The 16,517-nt window shown below is 47.0% G+C and overlaps 1 protein-coding gene across 1 annotated transcript in view; it reads right to left on the bottom strand.

Annotated features, from left to right (window-relative positions):
* Window positions 1-474: 474 nt before the first annotated feature.
* Window positions 475-16,517, bottom strand: part of LOC147736667 (C-type lectin galactose-binding isoform-like) — a 155,035-nt gene continuing 138,992 nt past the window's right edge. The window contains exons 3-5 of the mRNA XM_086953802.1: window positions 4,999-5,139; window positions 1,031-1,145; window positions 475-721 (exon numbers count right to left, since the gene is read on the bottom strand). Of these exons, the coding sequence (XP_086809928.1) occupies window positions 612-721; window positions 1,031-1,145; window positions 4,999-5,139 (366 nt within the window). The 3' untranslated portion in view covers window positions 475-611. The remainder of the gene's footprint in view (window positions 722-1,030; window positions 1,146-4,998; window positions 5,140-16,517) is intronic.

The following is a 16,517-nucleotide window of genomic DNA, read 5'->3' as shown; positions in this document are numbered from 1 at the left end:
ATTTTGGTTTCACGAGGGCTCACAATGTATATGAAAGCAGGAGGCCTTGGAAGAAGGAAGGAAAGCCAAGGTTGTGGTTTGGTCAGATGTGGAGATCCTGTCACCAGGCACTGCACCCGTGGCACATCCTGGGTCCTGCATCCTGGGTCCTCTGCCCACCTCACAGGGGCGAACATCAATGATGCAGCAGGGGCACCAGACGCCCTAGATGTGAAGGGCTCACTCCACCCAAGTAAGGGTAGAGTCTTTCTGCCCAGTCAGCGTCCAGAATCATTTCTAGAGTTAGTCGGTGTTCACTGGACTTCAAAGGGACACTCACACCCTACCTGCCACGGTGTCACTCTTACGGCTACAGTGGCACCTGCAGATCTTCACGAGCACCATTTATGATGGCAGAATTGAACAAATCCCAATGTTGCGGCCTGGGATGGTAAAGATTATATATTGAGCTGTGAGAGTTGTATAACAATCATCATGGGTGAATAAAGTGCCTTTTTTATTTTTATTTTTTGGTGCCATTCAAGAACAAGGCCCGAGGGTTCCTCCCTCCATATCCCTGGCGTCTGTGCTTCCATCTCTTCAGAGCAGACGCCATTGGTTGCTTCACAACTTTACTTCTCCGCCCTCTTGCATAACATCTTGTCGTCCTCAGGAGGGTTGGGAGCTTTACAGATGAAGGGGAGCTTTCTTCTACACCTTCTTTCCCCCCAAAGTCCTGCGCCTACGAGAGAACAAGCAAAAACTTTTAGTCTCTGTATTGTACTCATTCCCAACATGTAATGATCAGTTCAGGATTATCTCACACCTGCTTCCAGAAACTCTGGCACATAGGGAAAGATAGATGAAATGCACTTATGCTTTTTAGAAAATGCTTATTCAATATGGGTCAAGTTCAACAAATGATCATGAATATTTTAAATAAAAGAAAACATATATTCACACTATGGGTTTGAAGTGCTGAACTGCTTTTGTGAAAACAAATGAAAAACTTACAGGAAAGAGGATTTGAATGTGGGAGGCAAATTCCTACCTTTAAAGTTGGACAATACACAGTGTACACGCACCCCTGTGTTGGTTTTGGGCTCTTCCGGGTGCCAGTTCTTGAAGTCCACGGGAGTTCCATCCGTCCACTCATACTGTTTCTTCTGGAAGAAAGAGAACCATTGCTGTCAAGGAGCTATACCTGCTGGCCCCACAGCTCACCTCATTTGTGGGCTGAAAGGAAGATTCACATAATCCAGGACCTTGGCATCTGGATCCTCTGCCCAGAGCCCATCCGACACTCTGACCCCTGAGAGGGCGCTTCGGCTTCTGAAAGAGTGTGTTTGGCCACCGGTGCTTACCCCAAGAGTGGAGATCAGAGATATGCAGCTCAATAGAGCTTTGGGGGTATTGTTATGTCAATGCTGGGGACAGCCTCCCCCGCCATTTGTCGCGTCTCAGCTCACCCAACTTCCATTGATGAGGTGCAGCCCCCTGCCTAATGTTGGACCTCAGCTCACACTACTTGCATCGATGGGGTGTAGCCTCCCCCGTCTCTTGTCAGGTCTCAGCTCACCCCACTTCCATTGACGGGAAGCAGACCCCCACCTCTTGACAGGACTCAGCTCACCTCACTTGCATTGATGGGGTACATCCTCCCCCACCCCGTCTCTTGTTAGGGCTCAGCTTACCACACTTGCACTGACGGGGTGTAGTCTCCTCCCCTCCCTCCTCTTGTTGGGGCTCAAGGTGTAGAGTCAGGATATTGAGTAGGAAATGTCAACTTGCACTAATATCGAGTTGAAAATATCGAGACATAGAAATATCGACTGCAAGAATATCGTGGTCAAGAATATCGAGTTTAAGGTAAGGTAAGAAATATAGTTTTTGAAAATATTGAAGTCATTAATATCATTTGCAAAAATTGGGGGGCAGATTTGCAAGCCCCTTGCATCGCAGGTGCATCACGTTGCGTGACACACCGGTGGTGCAGCCTGCTAAAGGATATTTACAAGCACAGGTAAAGTCACCCTGCCTGACTTAACCTGTGCTTGTAAATATCGACCCTGTTCACGCAACACTTTGAATGTTAGGGGCGGGACATGGGTGTTGCTGTGGGGGTTCCCCCACAACACCCTTGTCCAATGATGCATTTCCAGATTTATGAGAAATCGCAAACCTGGAAATGCGTCAGTTTGCTGCGCCACCATAGGGGTAGCGTAGCCAAGCGAAACAAGGAGATTTTTTTTTTCTCCTCGTGTTTTTCCTCTTTCAATGCGTGCTGCATTCTACAGCATGCATTGAAAGAGGAAAATGCCTGCAGTGATTGCTTTAGTGCAGGAAGGGACCCGTTCCTTCACGAAACAATCTCCCTATGGCGCAGGCATCCTTGCACCACGGTGCACGGGTGCCTGCTGCTGCGCATGGCAGCTGTTCCTTCGCCAGCGCAGGGTAGAGCACAGGAATGCAACATATCATTGTAGATATGTTGCATTCCTGTGCTCTGAAAGTGCCGCAGCATGGCGCAGCCACAGGGCTTACGGTGCTGCAGCACTTTCTTGTAAATCTGCCCCTGAGTTGTTAAAAATGTAGTTTTTTCAGATAGTGTTATGTAATTTAGTTTGAATTTTAAATGTTTGTGCTCTATTTTTTGTGTAAGTATTGCTTTTGTTTTTTTAATATATCTGTTACATTTTTAGTAGATATTAATTTTATGTTACTTACATTTTGCTTTTTAGTTCCGTAGCAGGTTGTGGGTTTTTAGCGTAATAGGGTGGGAAGTAATTTAATTATAATTAAATTATAATTTTTTATTAATTCATATTTATTTATTTAATATTTTATACTATTAATTGTGGGAATTAAACAATTATTAATTATTTGTTCATTATTAATAATCATTTGGTAATTGTGTTAATTGTGTCATTTTTTAAGGAGCACGTTGTGGGTAGATAGGGGAGTAGGGTCGGAAGTAATTTAATTGTATTACATTTATTAATATTTTTCTATAATATCTATTTTATTTTATAGTGTTAGTTGTGGAAATTACTTTATTAATAATTATTTATTCTTTGCTTGTTGATTTTGATAAATTAATTAATTAATTGGTTATTAACTAATTATGTTAATTGTGTCATGTTTTTAGAAATGGGTGGTGGGGTTTATAGGGGAATAGGGTGGAAGGTTATTTATTTATAATTAATTCATTATTTGTTAATTAATGCTAATTAATTATTTAAAATGTAAATATTGAAAATATGCAATTCATTTGATGTGTGAGTTGTGGGGTTTATAGTGGTAAATGTTGGGAAGTAATTTTTATAAATTAATTAAGGATTTGTGGTTAATTGATATTAATTTATTAATGTAAAGTAAGTTATGGAAATTATGTAAATATTTTTAGGTGTGTGTTGTGTTTATTGGGGTAGAGGGTGGAAAGTAATTTAGTTGAAATAATTAATAATGACTTGATCATTAATATTCATTTATTATTTAATAAATATTTTTGGTAATTTTTTACTTTTATTTTGTTTGTGGATTTTGCTTCTATAGGTGTAACCTTTCGTTCGTACATACTTTTTTATCTGTTTTATTGTTTTTTTAATTAATATTCTTTGTTTACTTGATAATTTATTATGTTAATTATAGAGGTACACTTTAAAAAAAGAGATGTGTGTTGTAAATTGTGCGGAGTTATAGGGTAGGAAATGTTTGTAATTTTTAGAATTTTTTAACATTATAATATGTTTCTATGTATTGCAATTTTTTCTTTTTTATATATGTTTTGTTTTTTCTTTTTGTTTTTTATTATCTTTTGTATTGTAGTTGATATTTTGTTTGTTTTTAAATTTGAATCATCTTCTATGGGAATAGTAATTTTTAACCCTCCGCTATCCAACAATTTCCATTTTGTTGCACTCGCTGGAGTGGGCTATAGTAATCTTTACCTCTCTGCTATCCAACACTTTCCCTAATGTTTCTACTTTTTGCCTGTCAGCTATCCAACACTTTCCCTACTGTTGTGCTTGCTGCAGAGGGAATTTTTACCCCACCGATCTCCAACACTTTCTCTACTGTTGCACTCAATGTAGTGAAAAATATAGGTTGAAAAATATTATATATTTTAATATTTTAATTTATGATACATGTGTATGTATATATATATATATATATTTACTTATTTAAAATTATTTATATGTTTATAACATTTAAAAATTAATTAAAAGTATTATTTATTAATTGTTTTTAAGTAAATATATAAATTACATTTTATATTAGTATGTTTTTTTTTTAAATTAAGCGTATTATTTATAATTGTTAACATTTACAAATTAAATATTTTTTTAAGTTCATTTTATTATTTAATTTATTTTACATTTTTTTATACATATAACGAAAACCTATATTTTTGTACTTACCATAACAAATATAGGAGGTCGCTATTTTTTACAACGATATTTATGTCCTGATATTTTGGCAACTTGACATTGTGGTCATCGATATTCTGTCAGTGATCCGGGGCTCATCTCAACCCACTTCCACTGACGGGGTGCAGTCTCCTCCCCTCCCCCCTCTTGCTGGGGCTCAGTTCACCCCACTTCCGCTGATGGGGTGCTGGCTGCTGGTGCTGTAAAAAACTCTTGCAAAATTTGGATGGAAATTGCGGGCTGAGATATTTGCACCCACTTTTTGCAACAGGCTCAAAGGCGTGGCAGTTCGGCTGCCGTGGGCTTTGTGCTGGCAAGACAATTAGACTGCCTGTCAATTTGTAGGGTAGTAAAACAGAACCATATTTAAGCCCTCTAGAACTGCACCCGATGCACTACTGATAGCTAGTCCACCTGACCTGACTCTAAGCGATCAAGTCACAGTTGAATTTGTTTTGGAGGAAGGTGGGAAGTGGTTGGGAAACTTTCCTTTTCCACATCATGTTTCTACCTCGAACTCCCCAATCCCTGCCCATTTGTAGTTTTTTCCCCTGGCATCCATTTAAGACCATGTAATGGCGCACACTACCTTGTTAGGAATTGTTAGCCCCAACCAGAAGCGTTGCTTTAAGTGTTCGTGCGAGAAGGTGAATTTCGTCAGGTACTTAACGTCCGCTTTACTGTGTACAGACGCCAGATGTGATCCTGCGGCGAGGCTTTTGCAGTGCATCTGAAAATCAAAGAGGACAGGGTGAGTGTTGACTGAGCATCGGAGGGCATGTGAAGGGCACATTCCTAAACTGGTCACCAGGACTCCTGTGTGCTTTATTACGCAATGTTTCAGGACACTACTAACGGGGCTAGCGCTGCTTCCACACTCATGGCTTCATGGCACAACCACTGTGCGCCAAGTAAGAAGAGGATCCTGTGTATCTGCACTAGGGTCACCAACTGACATGGAGGCACATTCAGGAGAGAACTGTAAAAGAATTCAGGACAAAGGGTCAAAATTCAGGACAATAAACTCAGAACAAAGGGTCAAAATTCAGGGAAAAAAGTCAGGACAAAAAGTCAATTTTACAGACACTTCGAAGGAGAGGTCGTACCTCACTAGTTTATCTGTACATTTATTTACTATGTATGTAATTGCCTCCAGGTAGGCTACCAGCAGGTGGCACATTATGTCCAGGTTCAATAGTAAATTTATGATCTTGAGGACGGTGTCAAGTACATTACCCCTTTCCAGAATTACCCAAACTTTCTTGGAGAAAAGCAGCAGCATAATTGCAAACTTTGATTATGTTTCTAAATATGTTTGTTTTTTTTAAACTTTCTTTTTGAGTTTTACATCAACGAACTACATCAAAGAGTGCATCACAGTTACACATTTCAGTCTACTGTTCACAATGCATTTATAGAGTCAGATCACCGGAACATATATCACAGTATGTTGATACAGTATTATTATCAGTCAATCCATTAGTGTAATCAGTCATAGAGCCTCTTAGCAGGTTGATCCAATGTCTGTTTGTAAAATACCCTCCTCCCTCCAACGATCCCGCACACGGTGCCCTCCACAACAATCTGGGCTACACTAACAGCACCTCACATATGTTCGTACAGTTAAGAATACTCCAATGAGACAGCCAAGGGGATTTTTAGACCGTTGACCCCTCCTCAGTTTCGGCATTCTCTTGCAATAGATAGCATCGCAAAGGGGCCCAAATATCACTGGGCCGTGAAGTCACAGGCAACAATTCAGAATATGTATTTAACTGTTCCTGGCAATAAATAAGATCATGCAGCCATTCCTTGAATTTGGGGGCCCTGCCCCTGCCCCATCTACATGCAACTCTCCCTTTTGCCATCAAGAGGGCTAGTGCAACAAACTTGCGGTGTGTCGCTTGTAGGGGTTCTATACCCCAATAGCGCTAGAGGGAGCTATCTCAGCGTGAATCATTGTGGACAGCGCTGTGCGTACCTGAACCCAGTAGAGCTGGACTGCATCGCACGCCCATGCAAGATGTAGAAAGTCAGCCCCTGGAGCATGGCATCTGTCACAGTTGCCAGTAGTGTGAAGTTGAAGTCTACTATTCGGGCCGGGGTGTAATAAATGCAGTGTAAAAACTTGTAATGTATAATTCTATATCTACTGCTAGCAGAAATGCGTTCTGTTTGCTGGAGGCAAAATGCCCATTGTTTGTCTGTGAGAGGTACCTCTAAATCTTGGTCCCATTTCAGTTTGGCTGCCAAAGGTGGGGATTCTATTTGTGTATGTACTGTCCTGTATATTGTCGACACTAGCTTACAAGGGTTGTCAGTTTGGAGTATAAGTTGCAGAGGAACTAAGGCCATAGGTTCATTCGGAAAGTCAGGCGTTAGGGCTTTCAGTCCTTGGCGGAGCCTGATGTATAGAAAGATTTCAAGCGGAGATGGTTGTGTGCCTTCATACAGATGCTCCATGGAGCAAAGCTTACCATCATGATATAGATCCCCCCATGTTTCCACATGAATCTTGTGGAGCAGTTTTGCGAAATCCTGTTTCTTGCAATAAAGACATATTCGGGTGGTAGGCCAGTGGCAACAGCGGCACATAGAGCATTGTAACCTCCAGTATAGCAGCCAGTCGGGCCCACGTGGGAATCATGCTCATTACTGTTGTGGGTGTTTTATCCCTGCCAGGTACCAAAGCGTAGAGTGCACCCTCTATGGGGATAGGATGGGCCAGCCAGTGCTCAGCGGCTAGTTGAGGAATATATCTAGGTTGATGTACCCAAAAATAGGCATAATGAGCCTGAGCTGCCTGGTAATACAGCTCAAAATCCGGTACACCAAATCCGCCTTGGTTATAGGGCCTAATTAGGGTGTCCCATTTTAGACGTGGGGACTTCCCGCCCCACACAAGTTTAATGAGTTCTGACCAAAGTTGTTGAAAAAAGGACCTGCCCGGGTAGAATGGAATATTCAAAAAGAGGTATAGCAGTTAAGGAAGGTTTACCATTTTGATCAAGGATGTCCTGCCAGCCATAGAGAGAGGCAGGGTAATCCACTGTGCAACGTTATCAATAATGCGATTCATAGTAGTGCCATAGTTGGCTCGAAGTAGCTCCTCTCTATCTTTTTCTTTGTGGATACCCAAGTATTTAAAATCCCCGTCGTTCAAGGTGATAGGGTAGGCCAAGTCAAACCGAGTCGTGGAAGGCGTGAGCGGAAATATGCAAGATTTACCCCAATTAATCTGAACTCCTGAGAGCCTACCAAATTGTATAAATTCCCTAAGAATGGGGTTTAGGTTTTCGCTAGGGTCACGTACATACAGAGTGATGTCATCTGCATACATCGATATCAGTATCTGCCTTTGAAAACAGCGTAGTGCACTGTCTCTATGATGTTGTCGCAGTTTGGCGGCTAGAGGTTCCGTAGCTATCGCGAATAAGAGAGGCGAGAGGGGACACCCCTGCCTGGTCCCCCTGGTGATAGGGAATTCCGATGATAGCCTGCCATTAATAAGTACTCTGGCCATCGAGCGCTTATAAAGAAGTCGAATCCAAGAGATGAATATTGCCGAAAAGCCCATCCTCTCCAGGACACAAAACACATAATCCCGTTCAATGGAATCAAACGCCTTAGTGGCATCGAGGAAAATGGCCGCCATTGGCTGGTCTTCGTGCACTGAGTTTAGTACGGAGAAAGAAGTACGCACATTATGTGAAGTTGCCCTGCCAGGCACAAAATCCGAATTGGTCGGGTAATATCAGGGTGGGAAGAAGGAGGCTGATCCGATTATCAATAGGTTTGGCAAGTACCTTAACATCGCAATTGAGCAATGAAAGTGGCTGATAAGAGTCACATTTGTTTGCAGGTTTTCCGGGTTTGAGCAGTGATGTAATAAGTGCAATCCGCATAGACGGTGGTAAATGGCCCACCTCAAGGGCATCTTCATAGGCCTCTCGCAATACTGGGGCCATTAAGTCAATGTAGGTTTTATAAAATTCTATTGGGACTCCGTCTAGTCCCGTGGCCTTCCCCGACCTCATACCCATAATCGCATCTCTCACTTCGTCTAACTCAAAGGGCGCACTAAGAAAGGCCCTTTGTGCATCACTAAGCCAGCCCAGGGAAACGTCAGCTAGGTAATCTTACAGTCAAAGATCTCCCACTCTAGAGGAAGCGTACAACGCGCTGTAATGTGTCACAAAGGAATTGAGGATTTGTGTAGTGTCTCGAAGCACCACACCTTCTGGGTCCACGAGTTCTAATATAATGTTGGGTGTGCGCGCCAGTTTAATCGTGGCGGCCAAGGCCTTCCCTGGTCTTTCGCCATGCCATAGCGGCGAGTGGCCCAGTACTTGCCTCTAAATTTCAATTCTCTAGTGGCTTCAGCCGCGTACTCAGAGATTTTTTCCAGCACCTGCAAGAGGGCAGAATCAGTGGGAGCTCTAGCCAATGACGTTTCCAGGTGTTTAAGTTCCTTTTCCAATGTCATTATTCGGGTCAGAATGTTCTTTAGGACCCCGGCTCCTTTAGCAATGCAAATCCCTCTTAACGTTACCTTGAACACGTCCCAAATAGTTTCAACGTCGCTAACTGAATCTTTATTTCTCCTGAAAAAATCCAGGCATTCATCACGTAGTTCCTCTTGAAAGGTGGCGTCCAGCAACATCGTAGGTTGCATTCGCCAAGCAGTTGTAGGAGGACCCAGGTCTGCCGAGCGCAGCGTGATTCTTACAGGGGAGTGATCGTAATATGTTCTGGGGAGATGCTGAGATCGAACAAGCGAGGTATAGAGCTGTGGCGTCAGGAATATATATTCAAGCCTGGCCCAAGAGCGATAAAGTGTGTGCCTTCTCTCGTATCAATGTGCAGGCACCTCAAGGCTTCTACCAAATTATGGTCTGTAACTGCAGACCGTAGTTCCGTCCTCGCCATAGTGTAATGCTGTGGGGCTGGGTATGATCTGTCCAAGGAAGGATCTAGTGTGGTGTTCAAGTCGCCCCCCCAAATGAGGTGGTGTGGACCCATTTCCACAATCGCCGCCCACAGCTCAATGAAGAACTCAGGGACGTCAACGTTGGGACCGTAACAACTCACCAAGGTGACCGCTCTGTGTCCTAGTCTACCCCACAGCATGCAGTATCTCCCCTAAGAGTCTACCTTGGACCCAGCCATAGTAAAGGGTGTACCCCTCCTTACCAAAATTGCTGTGCCCCTCGCATATGTCGAGAAGGATGAGAACACTGTGTGAATCGCCCATCTGCTGGCGAAGGTGTGAGTAGTCTGTGCCCTGAAGTGAGTCTCTTGGAGAAACGCTATGTGCACTGAGTGGTGATCCAGGTACGATAGAACCTGTCGCCGTTTCCTGGGGTCGCCCAGGCCTCTTAAATTCCACGTTAAGATATTCAGGTCAGTGTCCCCCATGAGTGGTGTAGGGTCTCATCCATAAATAGGTTATCTGATGTTGGCCATTGATTAATCAATCTGAATCTTAGTTTAACATACATTCCGGTGGGCGGGCGTGGCCAGCCGGGAAGCGAAATGGCCGCTCTGTGAGCGAGCTCCGCCGGCTGCACATAATAAATCCTAAACTATCCTGCACCGCGTCCTCGAGGGGCCCTGCTTTGCAGATGCCTGAGCTGCTGACACCTTGAAGCGGACTCGACCAAATCCTCCAGGGAATCGGACGTCCGGGGAGCGAGATAAGGCCCCCGACATCTGCTCCGGCACGACTGCCCGCGGAGACCGGCTGCTGTGGAGACCTATGCGGCGGCGGCCTTCTGCTCCGGCCCGGGGTTTGTGAGGCCTGACCGCCCGAATGGCGGAGAGAGCGTCGGACTTCCCCGACCCGCCGCACCCACAGGTACTGTGCTTGAAACGGCTGAACCGCGGGAGAGGGAGTCTTGGACCCGGCGGTGGTCGGCTGAGGAAGGGGCGAGATGCGAAGATCGCATATGTGTTAATCCGGAAACAGACTGGGGCGGAACCGCCATCTTGTCTCAGCGGCGTGGGGCTGTGGGAGATGCTCACAGTCCCATGACTCGTGGCTGGACTCCACTGCTGCTTACCCTGCCTGACACGTCCCTGTGCCCCAGCAACTCCTGCCACGCGGACTGCCTCCTGCCACTACCTCAGAGGCTGGTGTCCCTGGGCGGCTACATACACGGGATGCTGCTGCAGCGGGCGACGGAGGTGTGGACCACAGACCACTGACCCTAGGGGTGGCGAGGTCCAGACACGGGCTGAAGACGAGACGGGGTCCCGGGGCGCCTCTGCACCCGTTGTGATCGGCCGAGACTGCTACTCTTTACACATCCCATTGGGTGCACAGGGCGGACATCTTGCTGCCGGCTGCCTCTCCTTCCAACACTGAGCACGTGCCTAGCTTACGCCTGACTGGTGTGTGGGATCTGAACCACCGGGTGCTCCGGAGAGAGCGGAGACGACTCCTGCATTACACACCCCACGGAGCTGTGCCTCCCCACGTTCATGATGGGGGGTAAAAATGAAGCGAGGCAGTAAAGACTCACCTTTGAACAGAAACAAAAGACCAAGCAGACTACGCCGGACACCGAGGCGCCCCCTTCGCAGGATCCTGCTGCAGACATCGATTTCGGGGCATTGATCATGGAGGTCAGGTCAAGCCTTATAAGTATAGACTCTAAGTTGGACGCCATGTCCTCTCAACTTGATGCTGTTAAAACCAAAGTAGATGCGCACGAGACTCGATTGGACTGCCTGGAGAATAGAAATACGGAGTGCTGCGAGTTCCAGCAACACACCAAACAGCACTTAACCAACATTGAGCGTGAACTGGAATCTCTACGCCATAAGGCAGACGATTTAGAAGCGCGTTAAGGAGATCGAACATTAGAATCACGGGCATTCCGGAAACGGACAATACTGGGAAAATGGAGGTGTATGTGACAGATCTCTTGCATTAACTATTTGATCCGGAACTTTCCCAAGTTTTTACGGTCGAGAGAGTGCACAGGGCTCTTGGTAAGAAACCACCGCCGGGCGCTAATCCTCGCCCTATCCTTGCAAAGCTGTTGAACTTTCAAGACAGGGACCACATACTGCGACTTGCCAGGGAGAAGGGTAAGATCACTCACAAGGGCAACCACATCTCCTTTTACCCGGACTTTACTCCCCTTGTCCAAGCGGCCAGGAAGGAATTCATGCCGGCCAATAAACTGCTGATGCAAGCCGGGGTCCAGTACTCCTTACTGTATCTGGCAAAACTGAAGGTGCTGCATGAGCATACCACTCACTTTTTCACGGATGCACAATCAGCTATGAAATTTGCTAAGCACATCTGTGGCCCAGGGGCACGGCGCAAATCGCCGCGACAGGGAGAAGACACTGGACAGCTGAGCGACAACTATTGAGGGGCCTGTGGTAACCTGGGATGTGAGTTCCCCTAGTTGGTCCTACCTCATTTAGACTACGAGAGCTACCTGCTGTTGTATTTAGAGGTGTTTCTTATGGCTGACCTCACTGTGCATGTTGATATGGGTACCCTGTTGTGAGTCATACTCCATGTTTGAGCTGCCCTTTCTGCATGCCGAACTAAAAAAGTGGACATACTGTGGGGCGGGGCACCCTTCAAGCTGCGGTACTCTCCTTACATGTGCAGCCACCCTGAGAGATCAGGGGTGTAGGCCGGGAGCACCACGCCCCCATGGGGTGTCTCCCACTGTTCTTGTTTCTAGTTGACCTGAGCGCTATTCAGGGCTCTGGGGGGGATTCGTCACAACCTGATTGGGGGGTTGGTGAGGGTGGGGGGTGGAGGTGGTTGTTTGGGGACTTGGTTATAGTTGTTGTAAGGTGCACTACAGGATGTCATATGTTCTATCTACTGCAAGGGGTTATGCTGTGCGTACTTCGGGTGGATTGGGATGGACTGCAGGGGCAGACGCGAGAGAGGCCTTGATGCCTCCACATGATCTCCGCAATGGGGGGGGTTAAACTGTGGACCTGGAACATCCGGGGTTTAGGGGACTATAAAAAAGCTAGGCTAATGCATGGTATGCTTGCCAGACATAATGTAGACATTTGTTTTCTCTAAGAGACACACCTCAACACAACCCCCTCGGCCAGATTGAAACACTCTAGATGGTCGCATGTATACTCAGCCATTTACTCCAACTATTCCAGAGGTGTGGCCATACTCATCCGTAGGGGGTTAGACTGGAGGGAACACAATTGTGTGCTCGATGAAGGAGGGAGATATGTCATTGTCCACGGCTCGTTGCAAGGGATCCCACTGACACTAGCTGCCGTATATGGCCCGAATGTGGATGACCCGGACTTCTTTCGGAACGTTTGGGCACAGATAATGCTGCTAGATTGCCCACACATTGCTCTGGGGGGAGATTTCAATGTGGTACTCAACGATGATCTAGACCGTAGAGGCGTGGGGAGGCCCACGCATGCTAAAGCGCGTCAGGCGATTCTTGATGTGATGGATGAGGGTTTGCTGTCTGATGTATGGAGAACTAGACACCCCGGGGACAGAGTAGGAACCTGTATTACATGCCATCACGCTGCTTGGTCCCGCCTAGACTTCTGGTTGGTGTCTCCTGCTGTGGCGACTTGGGTTGGGGAGGTGGACATCCAAGCTAGATCACTCTCGGACCACACCCCCTGCATGTTGGAGCTGCGCGTCCCCAATGCTGCCAATAAGGCGTTTTCGTGGCGCCTGCCCCCTCACGCCCTCACAGACCAAGTTTTCACCGAAGAAATTAGGGCAGATATTGTGCAGTATTTTGAAAACAACGAGGGGTCGGTTTCATCGGAAGCTATTGTGTGGGACGCTTTCAAGGCGGTGATTCGGGGCCAATGTATCGCGAGACAAGCCGGGGTATTGCGGACCATTCGTCAAACACTATCCCAGTTGGAGCGTGAGCTGCAGGAGCTGGACCTGGCCTTCTGTCGTGACCCTACACTAGACCTTGCTGGCCAAATGAAATCCAAACTACTAGCATTTCATGAGGAGGCGCAGAGGGAGGTGAAGCTCCTGGGGAAACAGGCAGAGGCCCGTAAGTACGGAGAAGGGGACAGACCTAGTAGAACTCTAGCTCGTATGATAGCCCCTCGGGCACAGACACATTACGTGCATTCCATTCAGAATAGCGAAGGATCCGTAGTTGTTGGCCAGGAAGCCGTCCTTGATGCGTTCACCGGGTTTTACTCATCCCTGTACACAACTAGACAACCCGCGGCCCCAGCTTCCCTAGACAACTTCTTAGACTCCATTGCCCTCGTCTGGTTCAATGACCTCCATCGTCAATATATGGATATCCCATTGACCGTTCGGGACATAGCTCAGGTGGATAAAAGCATGCCCGTGAACAAGGCCCCAGGCCCAGATGATCTGTAAAACACAGTACTTTCTGATACTCATAGTGGGTCCCTCTTGTCTGAATTTACTAATTGTCCCACCTTGTTCTTCTCTTTCTTATGCCTCCAGTTCCTAGCCAGAATCCTTTGAATCAGTTGCCGTGGATATTCCATCTAATCTCGATTTCATCTTGCTCTTTAGTTCTCTTTTCATCTAGTATTTTCGGCTCCCATTTCTGAGCTGAATGTAGATTCCCAGACACACACTCTAGTGCTGTGAGACAAGAGACAAGTTGTAGGTACCTCACATCCTGACATCACGTGTGAGACTAACAACCACACCATCTGCTCTGCCACATTAATTTTCTTTAGTTTTAAGGTTGACTGGAGGTTGAGGTGAGGAAGATGTTTTTGTTCAACTTGTCTAAACTAACAGATGGGCACTTACCTTAATGTTTTCCAAACTGTTAGCCATTGGTTTTACAATGTTTAGAAACATAGGGGCGCTAGAGGGCGCACAAGCAGAATGGCCACACTAATGTGAGGCTCCTGCAGCCTGGAAACAAACTCCAATATTTATCCTGATTTTCCACCTCCTTTGCCCGTCCAAACCACTCAACACCTTACGCCTTATCGCCATGGAGTTATGACGTCCGGAGTTTTGGTCCGGGACTGAGCCGGTGCTCGATTGGAAGCGCTGGTGGGATCGGCAGCCTACGATATACGGCGACGCACCACGAGGCAGACAGGCCTCGAAGAGAGAACCCCGGTGAAGAGGCCTCCCGGCGGCGCTGAGAGGAAGTAAGAGCCTCGGAGAAGTGGGAGAGGGTTGAGAAGGCTACCGCCCACAGTGACACCACTGTTTCCCCACCTCGAGGTTTGTGCTGCAGGCGGGAGACGGCTGTACGGAGCGTGAGGCGAACGGCCTGAAAGGCAGACGGCCATACTGCTCGGACCTGGGGAGGGGACGTCGCAACGTGACTTAGCCTGAGCGACCCGATAAAAGGATTGGGAGATTTAAACACCTACCCGCTCCACACCTGGGTATTGTAAATTGGGCTCCGGCGATGGCGAGGACAGACCCCCGCTGTTGAATCTCCCCCCCCCCATCGGGGACAGATACCTGCGCAGCCTGGCGAAATCAGGACCTCACGGAGACTTTGGCTGGTAAGGATAGAGGCCGGCATCTGTGAGATCAGTTGGCTTTGCCTTCACTCCCTCAGCTGATACGGCCTATGCTAAGCATTTATATGTAACATCGCCGAGACCCCAGGCTTGTGGGGCCATCCATTGCGGCATAACAGCTTCTTGACTTGCCAGCTGACAATTTTGGGATCACCTACCTTAGTACTACCTTAAGCATGCTGAAGTATGTTGTATGGCATTGATTTGCCACTTTTTGCCCCCATGCTCCTGACATAGGGGCTGCTTGCTGAGCCGAGAGGGCGGCTTGCATTATACACCTGGACAGCGGAAGGTTAGTCACGACGCGTCCCTGTCTCTTTGGATAGAAAGGCTGAGAACAGGAAATAAATTCATTAATCTCGCTCATCGAACCACCTAATTGCGACTACCTGCGCTGTGGCTACTCTCCCAGACAAGAGTGTTAAGTATATATGCACACCAATGTCACTGGACTGTTATAACTCCCTGCACGCCGCAACTTATTAGAAGAGTGGACAACATCGCGCGCGGCTCTTACTAATGAGTACAGACTCCAGCCTGCACCGTGAAAACCACGAAAAGCGTTTCCCACCATCTGCGACCAGTCCCTACAAGAGGCCTGCCATAGGCAAACCAGATAATCGGCAGTCCAAACTGTTGTTTGAATCCACCACGTCTAAAAAGGGGCTATGTAACACACAGGATGCGGGAGCTCGCAGAGTCCTTCGACGACAGAAAATGGTTCCAACTCCTCCACGTCTGAACTGCAGCAGATGATGCAAGAAATGAAGCAAGGATTCGCCACAATAGTAGACAAAGTTGACAGGTTGTCGTCAAGAATGGACACTATGGTTCAAAAAATGGATGTTCATGAAGAACACATCGCCGCGACCCATCATTGCAAGGCTCCTCAATCACCGCGATCAGGATACTGCACTGCGAGCGGCAGGCACCAATCACGACCTTACATGCGAGGGAGTCAACTTCTCTATATATCCGGATTTCACGCCTGTGGTGCAGGAACAACGTTGCAAATTCCTGGAAGTCAAGAAAAATCTCTGAGCGCTACAAGTGGACTATGCGCTATTGTACCCAGCAAAACTGAGAGTGACACATCAAGCTAAGCAACACTTCTTTACGAACCCACAACAGGTGTAAGACTTTATAAAGACACTGAGACGAGAACCTGCTGGGAACAGGCGCAATGGCGATGAGAGACAGGAAGATTTCCACTCGGCGAATGAAGATGAGTAGTATTGGACGCTGCCTACCTGAGTGCTGATCTATCCCGTGGGCTTCACTCATGGGCCCACTGGTGTGACTCATATGAAAGATGACTCGCTTGCTGTTCGAGGGTCCCCGGATGGGCACTGAAATGTTGGTGGTAAAGTATTCCAGGCAACACCCCCCCACTCCCTTGGTTGCGCCCAACTGTGACCAAACAGGACGATGGGCGAGGTGTGGGGGGGTGGCTATGTGCGCACCTAGGTCGTACCCCATAGGGAGTACCCCATTGCACTTGTTGACTTTGATGCAAATGTTGGGTTGTTTTGGAATCATTGTGGGAGGGAGGAGTGATGGGACTACTGGCAAGTTGTGGTTGTT

The sequence above is a fragment of the Lissotriton vulgaris genome, chromosome 1_2, assembly GCF_964263255.1.
Source record: "Lissotriton vulgaris chromosome 1_2, aLisVul1.2, whole genome shotgun sequence".
NCBI classification, from domain to species: Eukaryota; Metazoa; Chordata; class Amphibia; order Caudata; family Salamandridae; genus Lissotriton; species Lissotriton vulgaris.
Note: the sequence above shows the minus strand (reverse complement) of the source record. Positions and strands in the feature narration are given on the sequence as shown.